Here is a 17,598-nt window from a genome sequence, read left to right as displayed (position 1 = left end):
TATTGTTCATCACACAGTTCGGTTAAACTACCTTGAAAGAGGAATAAAGGGGATTGTATGTTGGATCATTGTCTAGACTCTATATATTGAATAGCATTATGAAACTTTTTAAGGGGATTGTATGTTAGATCATTATCTAGACTCTATATATTGAATAGCATTTTGAAACTTTTTAAGCCACAGATTCATGTAGCATCATAATTAGTCAGCAAACAATCAAATGAATTATTTGTATACTTTGTGTGTGAGAAACATATGGTTCAGGTGTTTAATTGTCTATTCTACTCTTATAATACGAAAGCTTACTTTGATAAAGAAATAAGTTATATTCTCTATTCCTTCTCTTTAATTGTCTGGTCAAGTTTAGATTGAAAGTATAATCATATGACTTACCCTTGTATTGAACCATAAAATGGGCTGTTTTATCTAGAATAAGTGTCCCCAGACTCTACTCCACCGGCTTGTAAATACACAGTGTGTATAAATTGAAATGCTAATGACACAACAAGGTTGTCGTCGATAGGATGTTACGCAATGAAAATTTAACCACATAATGAAAATGAGATTTTCAGTCTATGAGAAAGAGTGAAAAAGCTTCTTTAAAATCTGTGTACAGTTAATTCTCATTAACATTTTGGATATCATTATATCAGTGATGGATCGCTAAATCAGACGGGAAGCATTAATGAAAATCAATGTATACAATTTTTTCCATAAACTTTCTTACCCTATTTAACCACATGTTTTCCTAGTTTGCAATCTATAGAAGGTACATACCCATGATAGTCACGAACGACGCGACTGACCCGGGCATATAAAAAGTTCAACTTTCGACTTCACAATTGACAACAGTTGCTTACCAAAGCTACTCCTAAGCTATTTCAACAAAAGCCAGAAAAGAAAAATTCTTACCAGATTTGACCTCCGCGAAAAACCACCTACTTTTAATTTTAGAAAAACACACTTCACTTGTTTCTTCAGATCTTTCATTTGAACTATTTTGACTGAGAGTCGATCCGTCCTGTCTGTGTGTATCTCCTGCAAATCAACATAAGTAACATCTCAATTTCAAACCCTTATAATTCAAGAAAACTGCTACTGCCGAAAACAAGCAAAGCTATGCAATCATTTATATTTTACCAAAGTTTAGCTTGCGATGTCAAAATTAAAGCGTACCAAATCTTCATTGTTATAATTGAGGACGGAGATTAGATCGCCGCCTTCAGAGCTCCCCGTTGCTTCCATCTTTTTCCTCTACACAATTTAACACACCATCATCAAGCACTCCGCAACCGTTTTTCTTTCAACGCTTCAAATTTGTTAGAGTTTTTTCCTGTAACAACATCTATCTTTTTCCGTTGTTTTAATTGACAAAATGTCCAGGTGGAAAGCAAACTACAAAGACGAGATCAACCTCGCTCGTAATATTATAAGTATTATGCTTAGTGAGTCACCAAATGCATGTTGCTGAGCTTAGTGAGTCACTAAATGCATGTTGCTCCGCCGAGAATTCCGTAGCTCAAAGTTTCTTTTATAAACTCGAAACTTCTCAAAATTTAAAGGTCGCAGTCACTAAATTTTTAAAAACAAATTTATGAATAACATGTTGCCTGATTTCTATTGGTTAAGATTTAACTAAATAATTTCTGTCTGTAGAATAGAATAGACTGAAGAATTTTACCAGTCAAAAATAGCTTATAGGACATCGGATTTTATTATTTTAATTTTCGATTTTGTTAAATGATTGTTAAGACTCTTGTTGATGAGCTTCTTTATTTTCTCAGCCTTATTGTCTTTGAACAAATCTTGCACTGAAACATTCTGTCTGCAAACTTAGTCCAAACATTAAAGAAAGTTCCACGCACTAAAAGAAAGTGTTTTTCAGATTTAACTTTTCCTATGAAACAAAAATAGGAACTCTTTCCTCTCATTCTTATTTCGATTTTTTAATCTACCTATTTTACATCAAGACAATGAAAGCTTGTCCTGAATTGAACTACTAAAATCTTTACTCTCCAAAATGACTAATTTTTTAATTCAGAATTATAAATCGTACACTTACGTGATAAGATACTTGAGACGTTTGCCGTAAAGAAAAAATATAGCATCAATTCAAGACTTTTTTTCAGAGTACAAGCAATGCGAGTCATGAAAATGTCAATTCAGACGTACGAAAATTATAGTTTGATGAATAATGTCGGTGGAAGTATATGGGAAATGTCAGGTTCTGATTTGACAGGCCGTGACTGTTTTAAAGAAAGGCCATAAAGAAACTGGTTTTCCCGCAGCACCCGGTCCAAATGAGCGGGATATGAAAATTATAGTTTGATGAATAATGTCGGTGGAAGTATATGGGAAATGTCAGGTTCTGATTTGACAGGCCGTGACTGTTTTAAAGAAAGGCCATAAAGAAACTGGTTTTCCCGCAGCACTCGGTCCAAATGAGCGGGAAATGTTTCACACGTTTTTTGTGCTTGTGCAGTCTCATTGGATGCGGAAATGAAGGGAAGGGATAGGAAAGATCCATTAACAGTCCTGTATTAAGATCCATTAACAGTCTTGTATTCCTTTCTCAACTTTTCAGGTGGGTATTTGTGGGATGCATCTATTTTGGGATGCATCTATTTTGGCTCTAAAAAGACAGCACAGATTGATTATTGATTAACCTGTCAGTGTGTCACTAACATACTCTACGATAGGTCTGTTTTGGAGCTAGAATAGCAGCTGCAGTATTTGTTTGGCGCTGCTGGTTTTGATGAAATGTTGTTGCCAAATTGGTTTCACTATCTTAGATTGACTTTAGAAAATAGAATAGATATTTTGAAGAAGGTTAAAGATGGTATAAGGGAATTGTAAGTTTTTAATTATTATTTTATTAGCCTATTTGATTTAGTGATAAGAGTGATTGTTTATGTTATTATTCTTTGTTATTCTAGTTTTTAAATTATTTTAATCATAAATGGTATATTTTTAATATTATAATTTATAAGTATTATATAAAAGATAAGTGAAGTGGAATCATGTCATAAAAAGTTTATGTAAAAGTTAAAAGATAAAATAATAAAAAATGGTCACACTTCTAAACAATTAAAGCAATATTAATTGAAAGAAAAGGAAAGTCTTTATGAGGTGGATGACCTTAACCATCTAGGTGGGCAAAGTTAAAAGATAAAATAATAAAAAATGGTCACACTTCTAAACAATTAAAGCAATATTAATTGAAAGAAAAGGAAAGTCTTTATGAGGTGGATGACCTTAACCATCTAGGTGGGCCTAGTCTTCATAAATAGACTCCAAATTTGTCACAATTTTAATTTTATTCTTTGGCTTCTTTTTTATCAATAGGAATAGTGTGAATAAGAGAGACAAAAAAAAAGCCAACTTAGGCACTTGCTACTATCATGTCACTTGGGATTACCTTGATCACATTGGAAAGAAAAAGAGTAGCCATGTGTCTAAGAGGACCACCATGTCTTCCATGTTGAGATGACCTATGAAAGACATGTTTGGAAAAAACATCGATTTTGCCATAATAGTGCCACGTGAAGGGGAAGCATCCTTACTAGAAAGTGATGGTACCACACAAGTGAGTATACATAGAACATTACCACACAAGCAATTATATATGGAACATTAGCCCAATGTTCAATATGAATTTACACTCTAAAACCATTCATGGACAAGTGCACATCCACAACACTAAATAAAATATTCTATCTATAAACTACATTGAATATACACTCTAAAACTATGCTAACTATTAATAATGTCTAAAAGCATAATATATAATGGCAATACACGAAAGCATGTGATGTTATGACTTTGAAAGGAAAAGTATTTAGAATCAACATTTTTTTTTAAATATAAAAAATAATGTCTTTATATATTTTATATATACCCATAAATAAAATGGTTAAAAAGTTATTTATAATTACATTTTTAAAATTAAAATAAATAAAATAATGAATAGTAACATTTGTAAAAACATTTCTAAAAATAAAATTTAAAATTAGATACAAATTTTAAAATAAATGTATAACAAAAAAGAATTAATTTTTTAAATAATATAAATTAAATTAAATTAAAATTTATAAGTTTATATTGTAAAATAAAATAGTTAAAAAAAACATCTATTTGAAATATTTAAATTTTAGTGAAAATAATAATTAATCAATTTTATGATATATAAGTAAAAATATAAATGATAATAAAGATTTGTAAAATACAAAGAATTCACTCGCATATATCAAAAAAAAATTATATTAATAAAAAGATAATTATTTTTAAATTATAAGATGAGTTTAACGTAGTCAATATTTAAAAGTATGTAATTTTACTTATATAAATATTTATTTATTTTTTCTAAATAAATCTAGTTTAGGATCTAGGAACCAATAAAAAGTATATCACGAAGTCGTTAACCAACTCTAGCAACACCCAAAAAACCTTAAGTCAATTAGGGGTCAAATCAACTAGAGATACAAACCATCATATCTATATAGAGTAACTTGTAGATACACTTAAGTAATCCACCATACCATACCAGTCAAAAAAGAACCAAACTAGAATGCATATCACCCCTTAAAACTATCAATTAAAGAATATTGAGTGAACAATTAAAGAAAAAAAGGGGTTCGGACAAATTACATACGCCTCATGCCACCCTAGTTAACCACCTTACACTTTTCATAGGAGCCAATTGAGCTCATAAGAGCTTCCTCGCCACATGCAGCCAAGTCCTCAACATCACACCATTTGAAAAAGGAAGGAATAACCTATAATGGAAGTGTCTCCTTCAACTTCTTCTCAATTTCTTTGACCCCTCTCTACTGAAAATGTTAACATACTTAATAACATGAGTGTGATCAAACAAACTCCCAAAGTAGACCTCAACTATATGAGTGGCACTTTAATATTATCATTACTTAAAAAGGGCTCCTTACATTTCCCTTTCCCCTTATACCTTCCACACTTGTTATTGCCCCCAATTAGAATTGCAAATAAGAAAGCCATTACATCAATATTGTCAACACACTATAACAAGTTTCAAGGAAAACATTAATAAGAAAATATGTTATGTACCTCACAGGCATAACATAAAGATGTCAACTTGATTATTGCTAAAAATTTGAATCATGATAACTTATGGCTGGAGGGAGACTCTCTAAATATTATCAAGTGCTTGAAGGGAGAAATTGAGCCATCTTGGTCTATTGAAAATATAATTGTTAAAGCTAAAGAAATTATAGCTAGCTTTAAAAGTATTATAATTACTCATGCCTTTAGAGAAAAAAATTTGGTTGCGGATGGTTTGGCAAACCTAGGTGTTATTTCCGAGGCTCAAAGTATTTGGCACAGGGAAGGTAATATTAATTTTGATATTAAAAATCTTCTTAGAAAGGACAGATTCATGGGAAAAGATGAATCACACAATCAATCATGATAATTGTAATGAGTAGTCTTTACATTTATGGAAAGGTAATGATGACCTGGCGGAATGGCAAAATCTTAATCAAAGATATTAATCTTCTGCACACTTTGTGGGTTAACATTTTCAAAATTTTGAGAGGCGAGTGGAAGGAAGCTCCGAATTTGCAAAAGAACAAAGTTGGTATTGCGAATTTGAAAATGGGAGGGGATCTAAGGAGAGAAGAACCAGATAACATGTCCAGATGGAAGGAAACGCCAAAGGTTTGGACTAAGCTGGAAAAAGGGTTTATGACGAATTTTATGGAGAAGCTGGTCGATTATAACAAAGGCAGGGTTAATCTTGCAGTCACCAAAATCACTGAAAACTGGAGCAACGGTTCTTTCAAAATTCATGGGGTGAGGTTTAAGTTGGATGTGGACCTTATAGCGACAGTAACAGGTATGCCCCACTGAGGTCTTAATTTTTTCAGAGATTTGAAAGTTTCTAATAATGCGGTTAAGATTTTTCCGCGTAAGGAGAAGGAAAGGGCAAAAATTGGTAAAGCTACGAGAGGGTATTATGATGCGTCCAACATAAAGAAAATTTGGGGTTGTGTGTTGAATGCCATCATGGAATACATTATTGTGGAGGGTCGGTTTACCAAGGTCCACACATACCATTTTGTGTTGTTAAATCATTTTAGGCACGAGAAAAGGATTTCCTTGCCCTACTACCTCTTCAGGTTGCTGTCGAGATCTCTTAATAAGCATAGTAAGAATCCTTCGACTCCGGTGCTTCATTATGGCCTCATTTTGCTCATTTATGAGCACTACAAAATTCTTGCTATCCAAGAAAATAAGAGGTTGTCGGCGTCTCCGGGAAAGGGTAAGAGAAAGATGGAGGAAGGTGGGCCAAGCAAGGAAGAGTCAATTCAGAACAAAAAGAGCAAAAGTGCTACTGGGTTGAAAAGTCAAGAGGACAAGGATACTCAAATGAAGATGGAGAATGTTTCAGAGGATATTGGAAAAGACGACAGTGAGATGGAAACAGAGGAGTCTGGAGGGGAGGAAAGTTGGAAAGAAGAGGATGTGGGGGAAGAGGAAGGAGAAGCTGAGGATGTTTCTGACCAAGATAGTCCTACCCGTAGTGTTAGTTTAGTCAATGTCGATAGCCAACCAAGGGAGAAGGAGGAGGATAAAATTAATGAGGAAAAAGACATGGATTTTGAATAGGAGAAGAATGAGCTCGAGCAAGAGAAGGACAAAGAGAACCCAAGAAAGGATAAGGAGTTTGCTGGAGAAGGGTTAATTATGGATAATCTCAAAAATCTCTCTGACGCTAGAATGGGCTTTGACAGGTGGACTTATGAAGGTATCAAGAACCTTGAAAAAAGTGGGAAGCACTGGGAAGAGGAGAGGAAGAAAGATGAAAGGGATCGGAAGTAGAGGATGAAGGATTTGGAGGAAAAAACTAAGAAGATGGAAGCTCAAATTGAGAAGTTGGAGGAAGGAAAAAATGCAATGAAAAACCTGTTAGTTATGATCCCGGATATCTTGACTACTGTTACAAAGAACTTAGAGGATATCTCTAAGGTCCTTGAGGGATCCAACACTCCTAAGACAGTTGTGGACCTTGATATGGATGAAGATGCCATTGAGATTGGGATTGCAGAAAGTGCTCCTGGTGGAGCTGCAAAGAGAACAAGGGCGAGCATGAAGAAAGTTGTTGTGGCTTCTCCAAAGGAAATCCCTAAACTTAGGGATAATATTAAAGAATTGTATGGAATTAGCAGAAATTTGGCTAATGCCCTGAAAAAACATCTAGTTGCTCCTTTTCTAGATTTTGTCTATTTTTGTTGGTTGTTGCTGGTTCTATGGGGTTTTTTGTTGGATTTTGATCGTTTCTCTATTGGCTTTTTAGCTGTTTGTTCCATCTTGTTGCTTAATGCTTTTATATATTAAGGATATTTTGTAAAGGGTTTCGGGGCCCCTTCAAAATTTGCTTTTACCTTAATAAAAAACATAAAGATGTCAACTTCAACCGTAATAATTAATTGGTTATTGTGTGTTGTCATTATATCCCATTAACAAGAAATTACCTCACCAAATCATTTGGATTGACATTTAGAGCCTCCATCTACAAAGATATCCCCACCACCACTTACTTGAAATACCTTCTTTGGTTTACATATTTACACCTCTATTTGTAGCCCAATCGACTACTATGTTGCCTTTTTTGCTAATGTGGATAAAATTGATATCCTCAAACCATTTAATCTCCTTTTTGGCCTCATTAATAATTACCTCAAGCTTCTAGTCTTGAATCTTCCCACCTTTCATGACACCTATCACTAATTTAGATTTTCCTTCTACCTATAACTTCTTTTAACCTTTCTCTTTCACTATCATCAAAACCCAAAACATGGCTCTAACTTCTACTAAGTAGTTGGAATTGACATCAAAATTAGATGCATGCAAACCCACCAAGGAGCCACTCTCATTTCTAAAAACTCCAACCCCCAAATTTACTAGCTTGCTATCAGTAGCAACTCTACCATAAATAAGCTTCTTCTAATTTGAGGCAAGACATCGCCATATTTAATAGTATTCTTCATCGTTGATTTTCTTTGAAGACCATCTAACCATCTAAACCGTTCAAGACCAAATCTCTACCTATCCCTTCTCTCCATCCAGGATAGTTTATTCCTCTTCCTTACAACACTTTCATATCTCCAAGATGGCATTCTCACCCTAATCTTAGATCATTTCAAGTGGTATCTTCTTGCCTTGGAAGGTTCTTCTATTCGTTTCCAACCAAATATTCTAAACCAACATAATTGATAAACAATACCAAACATGTTTCAACCCTTTACTTTTAATCTTAAGAAGCAAGCTATCCACAAGAACATTAAGATTGGAGGGGATGCACCAAGATAGCCTTCACCTAATGGCAAACCAACTCCACAAGCTCAAGCCAAAATTACAATGTAAAAAAATATGGTCATTACTTTTATTACTATTTCTACACATCACACATTGAGAAAGCCCCACCTTGACAAAAGATTGAAGCCTATCCTAAGTCAAATCCCTTCACTTCCAAGCAATCCAAAAAAAGGACAATCCCTGGGCATCCATTTTTAAATCCAAGATTCATCTAATATTTTTTAATGTGTATTGATTAAAGATTATAATTTTTTATATTACTTGATCAAATATGCATGGAAGAATTAATAGTATTGTTGATTATCATTCATAGTAAGGAGGTGCAATGGTTTTCTCTACCAAAGACTATGTGTAACTAAATGTGTTAGAGAATAATTTGATTTGTGCATTGACAACATTATTGATATTTTTAGTTTTGTACATGTAAAGTAATATTTAAAATATGACACGTTAGATTTTATTTTATTTTTGTGTATATAATATAATTTTTTGTAGGTTTTATTTTATTGTGTATATTATATGAATAATGATAAGAAATAGATGTGTAAAGGTGTTATTTAATTTAGAAATTTGAAATACAACTTCAAAATGCATAGATTATCCTTTATCACATTTGAAATTCATATAATATCTTCTATGACATTTTAAATATGCCAAGTCCTACATATTTGTTTATAATTTATTTATTTTGTAACTTCAATGTTATTTAGAATGTGATCTTCAATTATGTACAACCTGAGTTGGTTTAGTGGTGGAGAATTTGTGCTCTTGAAAGAGAGTTCACAAGTTCAAATCCCACAAGGCGGTAAGGTATGTACACCTCATTGGCTTCGGCCCATTACCTATCAAAAAAAAAAAGAATGTGATCTTCAATTCTCTTTACTTCTATCAAGTGAACCGAGAATAAGTTTTTTATTTGTATATTTATTTTTTGTTATGACACATTAGAATATAAAGTTATTGGACTTATATAATATAGGGGTTCTTACTCTTACTGCAAAGTACATATTAAAGACAACAAGAAGCTAATTTATGTCACTATCAATTGAAATAAATACAAAAAATGTATTATTAGTAACATAAACAAATTGCTCGATGCTTGGTATACAATTATCAAGCATCCATATGCACATTATTAAGGTGTTAATATATTAGGCTATAAACTTTATTTTTAAGCATCTAAATAAAAGAATATATTGAAAGGTCATATAAATCATCTTCTTCTTGAGTGAGAGAATAGTTCTATGAGTCACAATTTTTAAAATAACTTTTTCTTCTTCATAGATACGAATATGCAAAAAATATATTACTTTTCATATTAAGATTAAAAAATAAGAGTGGTTGAAAATAAATTACAAAAGAGCCAATTAAAATCAACTAGAATGAACATAAAATAGATTAAAATTTTACTATTATAATTTTACATGTGTAAGTCAATTAATGAAGTTGATGTGCTTGAAATAGATCATCTCTACGTCAAATCTCATCAATTATTTTTTACATGGCCAACACCACAACATACTCATTATTTATGTTAGTTGCAATTAAAACAACTAGCTACCTTTTTAAGTGTCACATATGTCAATTAAACATGTTTGCCCTTAGAAGACATTTACTTTACCAACCTATTAAAGTTGTGGTTTAAGATGTACCACATGTGAGATGTGGAATTTGAATCATTAGCATTATAATTTGCAAATATTTAAACAATACTTATCAATCATTTAAACATTATATTTTCATAGTCTATTATAATTAATATTAGATTACTTTTGGAAATAGGAAATTATTTAAATATGTTTTAATCAGTAAAAAAAATGTGAATAATACCTTTTTGAGTTAATAAAGAGCAAAATAAACTTATGTTTGATATAAAAATTATATACAAGCAATATTATAGATATAATATGTAAAGAAGTCTCTTTATATCGAGTTAACAATGTTTCCTCTCTCCAAATAATATTTGTAGGCACCCTAAAATCTAGGTACCTCAAATATCAATATGAATTTCAGAAAGAGTATTAAATACAATTAAAAAAAATCATAATTATATTTCTTAATTCATAATATACACCACACAAAATTGACAAATATATTTATTCTAAATAATATAGGTTTTTTGAAAAATGATGTGTGATAAGATGTTCTCAAACAAAAAATATCTTCTTTTTCAACTAAAACTAGTTAAAATCTTTTCTTTTTTTAAGAGTTCCTAGGAGATCATCTTTCATTCAAGTTTATTATAGATCTCCTCTTAGTGTTATTTCCCACATAAGGTATTTGAGCTAAATGATTTTCATTTTTCCACAATAAAATTTATTATATTTAATTTAATTTACTTTACTTTATTTGTGTGTGTTTGTTTAAAATTAAAATCGATTTAAAGAATTAAAATATTGCAATTTTATTAGTGTTCTTAATTAAATACTTAGATTTAATTTTTAGTTGGCTTGAGAGAGCATCAACCTTCATCTTATCTTCTAGAATCCTTATTAGTGTTCTTAATTAAATACTTAGATTTAATTTTTAGTTGGCTTGATATAACACTCCTTTAGATGTTAGGTATGTTGGTTCCCTTTCTTATGTTTAACTTTCTTCTAAATAATAGTATGTTTTGCATGTCGGTACAAGGTCTAAAGCTAATTTATAAAAGTCTTAAAACGCATTCAAGGCCACAAATTATTGTGGTGGATATGAGCACCTCACAATTCTATAACATAAATTTTGAAAGCTTATTAGAAAACTCAGTCCCACTCAAATGAAAGAGAAATAAAAAGTCTAAAAATAAAAAATAATCAATATAAAAGAAAGCTCTTTTTTTTCCTCATACATATTATTAATTACATTAATATAAATTTATTAAAATTGTATATGTTATTGTAATGAAAGGTCCCAACGTTATCTAATTCCCTCACTACTCCTTAAGGATTTTTATTCAAAAAAATCTAAGCAAATAAAAAAAGTAAAGACTAAAAATGAAAAAAAGGGAATGATTTTGATAATGACCTCTCTAATTGAAGATAATATCAAATAAGAATGTTTTTAAGTCAAATAAATATATGTATTTCATATAATAAATTTTATTTATTTTATAATTATTTTTTTAATTTTATAACAATTAACATTATTAATTATATTTGATGTGTAATGGATATGTCGATAGGTATCTGTAAAGAATGTAATTTTCAATCAGTTAAAAGTTCACAAATAAATTATTATATTTTTTTAGTGGTAGTGGAAATCATTATATATTTAATGCATAGCATGGGAGGGTGGAGTATATTATTGATTAAATTGTGTAGTAATTTGAGGTTGGTACTACATGCAAATAATTTTCTCCCTTCCTCTTAAGGGAAACATATGCACTACCTTACATATAAGGATATCATTTGGTAGTTGCAATGTTATGAGCATCCTAGATGGTGTCAAGGAGAATACTAGGGTTGTAGTCAAGTAGAGGTTTCAAAGATTTTTTATAGAAGGATACAGATGGAGCTCACAACAATATAGATTCTCAGCCTAGAAAAGACCTATCTAGGTTTGGGAGGATCATAATAGAAGACCTAAAAATGGAGGGCCTCATACTAGAGGTGGTTTCCATGTGCAAGCGTGGGATGGGGCCAAAGCAATGCATCTCACACTTTTCGGGGATACAAGCATCTTGTGAAGGGGACGAGCAACATGTGGAACATTACCACACAAGCTATTATATATGAAGCATTAGCCCAATGTTCAACATGAATTTACACTCTACCATGCATGGAAAAGTGCACATCCACAACTCTAAATAGAATATTCTATGTATCTATAAAGTAGATTGAATTTACGCTCTAAAACCATGTTAACTATTAATAATGTCTAGAGGCATAATCTATAATGATATATAGGAAAGCATATGATATTGTGACTTTGAAAGGAAAATTATTTTGAACCAACATCTAATTGTCAAATATAAAAAATTATGTCTTTATATATTTTATATATACCCACAAATAAAACTATTAAAAAGTTATGTATAATTACATATTTCAAATTAAAATAAAATAAAATAATTTGTAAAATAATGAATAGTGACACTTTTTAATAAAACTAGATATATATGCTCTATGAATGCGAAGCAATAATACAAAACACTCAATATCAACTCCCTAAATTTGCACCCTCGAGCAGTGATACCTATGGGGAATGGCAAACTGTGGTTAGCAAGAAAAGGAAGAATTGGTTATAAAAAAAGCAGTCTTTGCAAGCTCATTCCACCAATCTCTGAGGTACGCTTCCATGAGGACGACGTGCAATCTACCTTAGCAACATATAGAAGGGTTTGAATTCAAAATAAAATTCGGCAAAGGAGTTTCCTTTTGTGCCTCTTCCTAAGCCGAATCTGAATAGCAATCATTGCCCCCAATGGGGTTTGGGTTGATAAATGTGCTCCTCCTTACCAGAATTTTTTTCATAATTCCTCCACTTCTATTAAAAGAGCCACTAATGGCAAAAATGACAATAAAACCATGAAATTTCGGCCAACCATAGTCTGGAACCTTGAGTTTCCCTCAACTTCAGGTGCCAACTGTGTTCCTCTAGGAAAGATTAGGGATGGTTAAGAGCATGCATAGTAATCTTAATTTCCTACTATTAAATGTCTATGGTCCCATCCCTGATGAAAAAAAGAGATTGGTTTGGAGAGAACTTGTAACCTCTTTGATTCACATTCATGCAGTCACTTTATTATTGGAGGGGACTTTAGTGCCCTTCTAGACATTTCAGAAAATTTGGGGGGGGGGGGGGGCGGGGGGGTGTCAGAAGAATCCCCCAATCGATGAAAGATTTCAAATAGTGGGTTCACACCAATGAACTTCTAGAAATCAAATTTAGTAATGGTAACTTCACTTGGAACAATTAGAAATTAGGCTTCAATTACATCATGGAGAAGCTTGACATATTCCTTTATGACGCAGGAGCATCCCCAATTCATAGCAATCTTGCATCACCCAAAAACATTTTCTTGAATTGTTTTTCTTTCTATTTGGAGTTTCAATTTTTCTTTCTGTGTGTCCCAGTTTTGGCTCACTTGATCCTGTGGAGTTGGATTCTACTTGAAGACTTGATCAACTTTCTTGTTTCTAGACCGCATCGCATTTGGATCATTTTTCGATAAGATATCACTATCGATTTCCATGACAGTTTCATGTTACCGATTGACAATTTTTGTTACCGGTTGCCTGGACCTATTTTGGTGATCTACTGAAACCCCTTCCAAAGCTTGCGGAGCCTTGGGCGTTGATTCCGATGTTCCTTGGCATGTGGCCAACCTTTTCCAACGATCTACGTTTCTTCCTTTGGATTTTTCAGAGCAATCTCTTGGCAGAGGCCGACCTTGTTTATTTTACATGTTAGGTCTTGTTCTTCGGGTTTTGATCCCTTTTGGGCCGACTATATCCTTTGGATTGATATATATAATTGTAATTACGCATTAGAATATGATCAATCGAAGAATCAAGTAGCTAGTCTTTGCATAGAAGATAGATCCTAAGATTGAAGGTCCTGGTTGTGACCTATTCTGTATGTTCTACCAGGATTGTGAGTCGGTTATGCTGTAACTCGGTTGTTACCGATTGGTTGTAATAATTTTTCGTGAAATAAAACAATCTGTTATGCATTGCCTCCATCATATATTTGTGCTTTCGTTGTGTTTACTTTTGTTGACCATTCTAGATTGATCTCTTTGAGGTCCCTCCTCACCGGTGACTGCTTCAAGTGGTATCAGAGCGAAGTTTCATTTTGGAGGTTGTGTGTCCTAAAATTTTTGTTGCAGGGTGGCAGATTGCAGATCTGACCTATAGCTTCAAAGTACCGACATGAACTATGGCGCGAAGAGGAGCTAGGAATGGTGGAGCACCTGAGAATGCAGACCCTGTTGTAATGGAGATGTTGCGAGGTATAGCAACCCGGTTGGAAGCGGTGGAGATAGCCTAGAGAAGAGGTCGACATATCGAAGATGTAAGTGAAGATGGAGGAGAAGAAGCCCTGATGGAACAAGAAAACCCACCAGTGGTTGATCCGGATGAGGAAAGGTTTTTGATGGTTTTGAGTAGGGCGAATACTAAACCTCATTTTACTCCACCGAAATATGATGGAAAGTTAGATTCGGATGAATTGATGGATTGGATCTCAAAGTTGGAGAAGTATTTTTATTTTGAAAACACTGCAGAAGAAAGGAAGGTGAAATATTCTTGTACCTAGTTGAAAGGTCATGCATCTCTTTGGTGGGAGCATTTGCAAGTTGATAGACAGAGAAGAGGTAAAGAGAAGATTAAGACATGGGATCAGATGATTGCTAAGTTGAAGTCAAAGTTTATGCCAACTTATTATCAAGTGAATTTGTTATGAAAGTTACGGAATTTAAGACAGAAGGATCTAGTGTGAAGGACTACACTAAAGCATTTTACAAGTTGAACATCAGATCTAGACATGTTGATGATGAACTTGAACAAGTTGCAATATATTTGAATGGGTTGTGGATGTCTATACAAGATTAACTTAGTTTGATCAAATTGGAGAGTGTTGAAGAGGCTTACCAGTATGCCCTAAAGGCAAAAGAGAAGCTAAATAAAAGACATGAGCAGGGGCAGAGAGGCAGAGGTGGAAGGTTTACCAGAGGAATATTTCAAGGAGGAAGAGGATATACCAGAGGTAGAGGAACTAGTACAGATCATAACAAGGACAAGAAAGTGAACAAAGAAGGTAATTCATATCGGAAGGATGATATAAATTTCTATCGGAGGAGAGAACTATATGGTTACCAGAATGAGAATTTTGGAAGACAAGACAAGAGAACATTTAGAGGAACCTTCTTTAAGTGTGGAGGAGAAGGACATCGTGCTTTGAGTGTAAGAAGACATAGAATACCTGAAGAGCAACAGTGGTGGAAGAAAACCCCACTGGATCAAACAATAAAGTGGAAGATGGAGAACTGTTGGTGATGGGGAGAGCTTTGTATCATACCAGAGGAGATGAAGAGCCCTTGCAGAGGAAGAATATTTTCAAAACCAGATGTAAGGTATCTGGTAAGTGTTGTAAAGTTGTTATTGATAGTGTTATTTTAGATAATCTTGTTTCACAAGAGATGGCGAATACGTTGAAATTAAAGAGATTGAAACACCCTAAGCCATATCAGATAGCATGGATTCAAGATGAACATAAGTTTTTAGTAAGTGAGCAATGTTTGGTGAAATTAAAAATTGGGAATTATCATGATGAAGTCTTGTGTGATATTATGCCTACGGATATTTGTCATCTTTTGTTGGGTAGACCTTGGCAGTTTGATAAATAGGCAATACATGATGGGAGGAAGAATACATACACTATTGTGGCCAATGGGATGAACCAAACCTTGTTACCTTTGGAGGAACCTTTGAAGAATGAAGTTTGTATGAATGCTAGAATCTGTTTAATAGATGGAAGGAAATTATTGGATGGACTGAGACATGAGAATGTGTGTTTTGCCTTAATTCCTAAGAAGAGTGAGAAACCAGAACTAGAAGGAGACACCTGGAAGATATAAAAGAATGGTTGACAAAATATGAAGAGATCATTTTAGATAATGTACCTGATGGATTGCCACATGTGAGAAGTATTAGTCATTGCATGGACTTGGTTCCTAGAGCTAGTTTGCCTAACAAAGCTGCACACTGGTTGGCACCGACAGAGAATGAAGAGTTGAATAGACAAGTGCAGGAGTTGTTGAAGAAATGTTTGATCAGGGAGAGTTTGAGCCCTTGTGCAGTACTAACAGTATTAGCACCTGGGAAGAATGGAGAGTGGAGAATGTGTATTGATTCTAGAGAAATAAACAAGATCAAAGTGAAATACCATTTTCCTTTTCCTAGGATGGATGTCATAATGGACTGTTTGAGTAGAGCAAAATATTTTACAAAGATAGATTTGAAGATTGGATATCATTAGATTAGGATTAGAGAACGTGATGAGTGGAAGACATCATTTAAGACAAATGAAGGACTGTATGAATGGTTGGTGATGCCTTTTGGATTGACTAATGCACCAAGTACTTTCATGAGGCTGATGAATGAGGTATTGAAGAGATTCTTGGGTAAGTTTGTTATTGTGTATTTAGATGACATTATGATTTTCAGTAAGACAAAAGAGGAGCATTTGTTGCAGTTAAGACAAGTTTTGCAGAGGTTGAGAGAAGAGAAGTTGATGATCAATATCAAGAAGTGTACTTTCATGAAGAATGAGTTAGGCTATTTGGGATTTGTGATATTTGAGGATGGCTTGAAGATGGACCCTGATAAAGTGAAAGCAATTGTTGAATGGCCTACACTGGAAAGCATTGGAGAGGTAAGACCATTTCATGGATTGGCTAGTTTTTACCAGAAGTTTAACAAAAAAATTAGTTCAGTTTGTAACCCTATGACTGAGACCATGAGAGGAGATTGGAAGGAATTCAAGTGGACCACCAGAGCAAACAAAATTTTTGAACCGTTGAAGCAGAAAGTGACTGAGCAGCTTGTGTTGGCTTTACTAAATTTCAACAAAGTATTTCAAGTGGATTTTGATGCAAGTGGAACAACAATAGGAGCAGTCTTGAGTCAGGAAGGGAGAGTAATAGCTTATTTCAGTGAGAAATTGAATGATGCCCGGAGGAGATATTTAGTGTATGATTAGGAGTTTTATGCCATAGTTCAAGCCTTGATGAAGTGGAGACATTACTTGTTGCCTAAGGAGTTTGTGTTGTATACAGATAATTAAGCTTTGTAGTATTTGAACAGTCAGAGTAAGTTGAATTAGAGAAATATGAGATGGGTAGAATTCTTGCAGAGTTACACCTTTGTGTTGAAGCATAGAAGTGGGAAATCAAACAAAGTTGTTGATGCATTGAGTAGGATAAGGAATTTGTTGACAAAGATGAGAGTGACAATATTAGGATTTGAAGATTTGAAGACCTTATATGATGATGACCCAGATTTTGCAGAATCTTGGAAAGCATGTAGAGAACCAGTTATGGTAGATAGAAGCAAGTAGTTGGATTAGTTCATTCAGTATGGGATTTTATTCAGAGGAGTTCAATTGTGCATACCTAAGAGTTTTATGAAGGAGAATATGATAAAGGAGAAACATAGTGGAGGACTAGCTGGATATTTTGGCATTGACAAAACAATAGCATTCATGAGTGAGCAGTATTTTTGGCCCCATATTCATAAGGATGTTAGGAGATATGTGCATAGT

The 17,598-nt window shown here is 33.4% G+C and overlaps 1 protein-coding gene across 6 annotated transcripts in view; it reads right to left on the bottom strand.

Moving 5' to 3' along the window:
* LOC131063643 (uncharacterized) overlaps positions 1-2,267 on the bottom strand; it is a 234,193-nt gene extending 231,926 nt beyond the window's left edge. For 2 of the 6 annotated variants that reach the window (XM_057997543.2, XM_057997544.2), the window contains exons 1-3: positions 1,455-1,671; positions 1,177-1,254; positions 913-1,038 (exon numbers count right to left, since the gene is read on the bottom strand). In XM_057997543.2, the coding sequence (XP_057853526.2) occupies positions 913-1,038; positions 1,177-1,254; positions 1,455-1,463 (213 nt within the window). In that variant the 5' untranslated portion in view covers positions 1,464-1,671. The other 4 variants (XM_057997541.2, XM_057997540.2, XM_057997542.2 and 1 more) reach the window with 4 other exon arrangements.
* Positions 2,268-17,598: the final 15,331 nt, after the last annotated feature.

This window comes from Cryptomeria japonica, chromosome 4, assembly GCF_030272615.1.
Source record: "Cryptomeria japonica chromosome 4, Sugi_1.0, whole genome shotgun sequence".
NCBI classification, from domain to species: Eukaryota; Viridiplantae; Streptophyta; class Pinopsida; order Cupressales; family Cupressaceae; genus Cryptomeria; species Cryptomeria japonica.
This window is presented reverse-complemented; position numbering and strand designations above follow the sequence as displayed.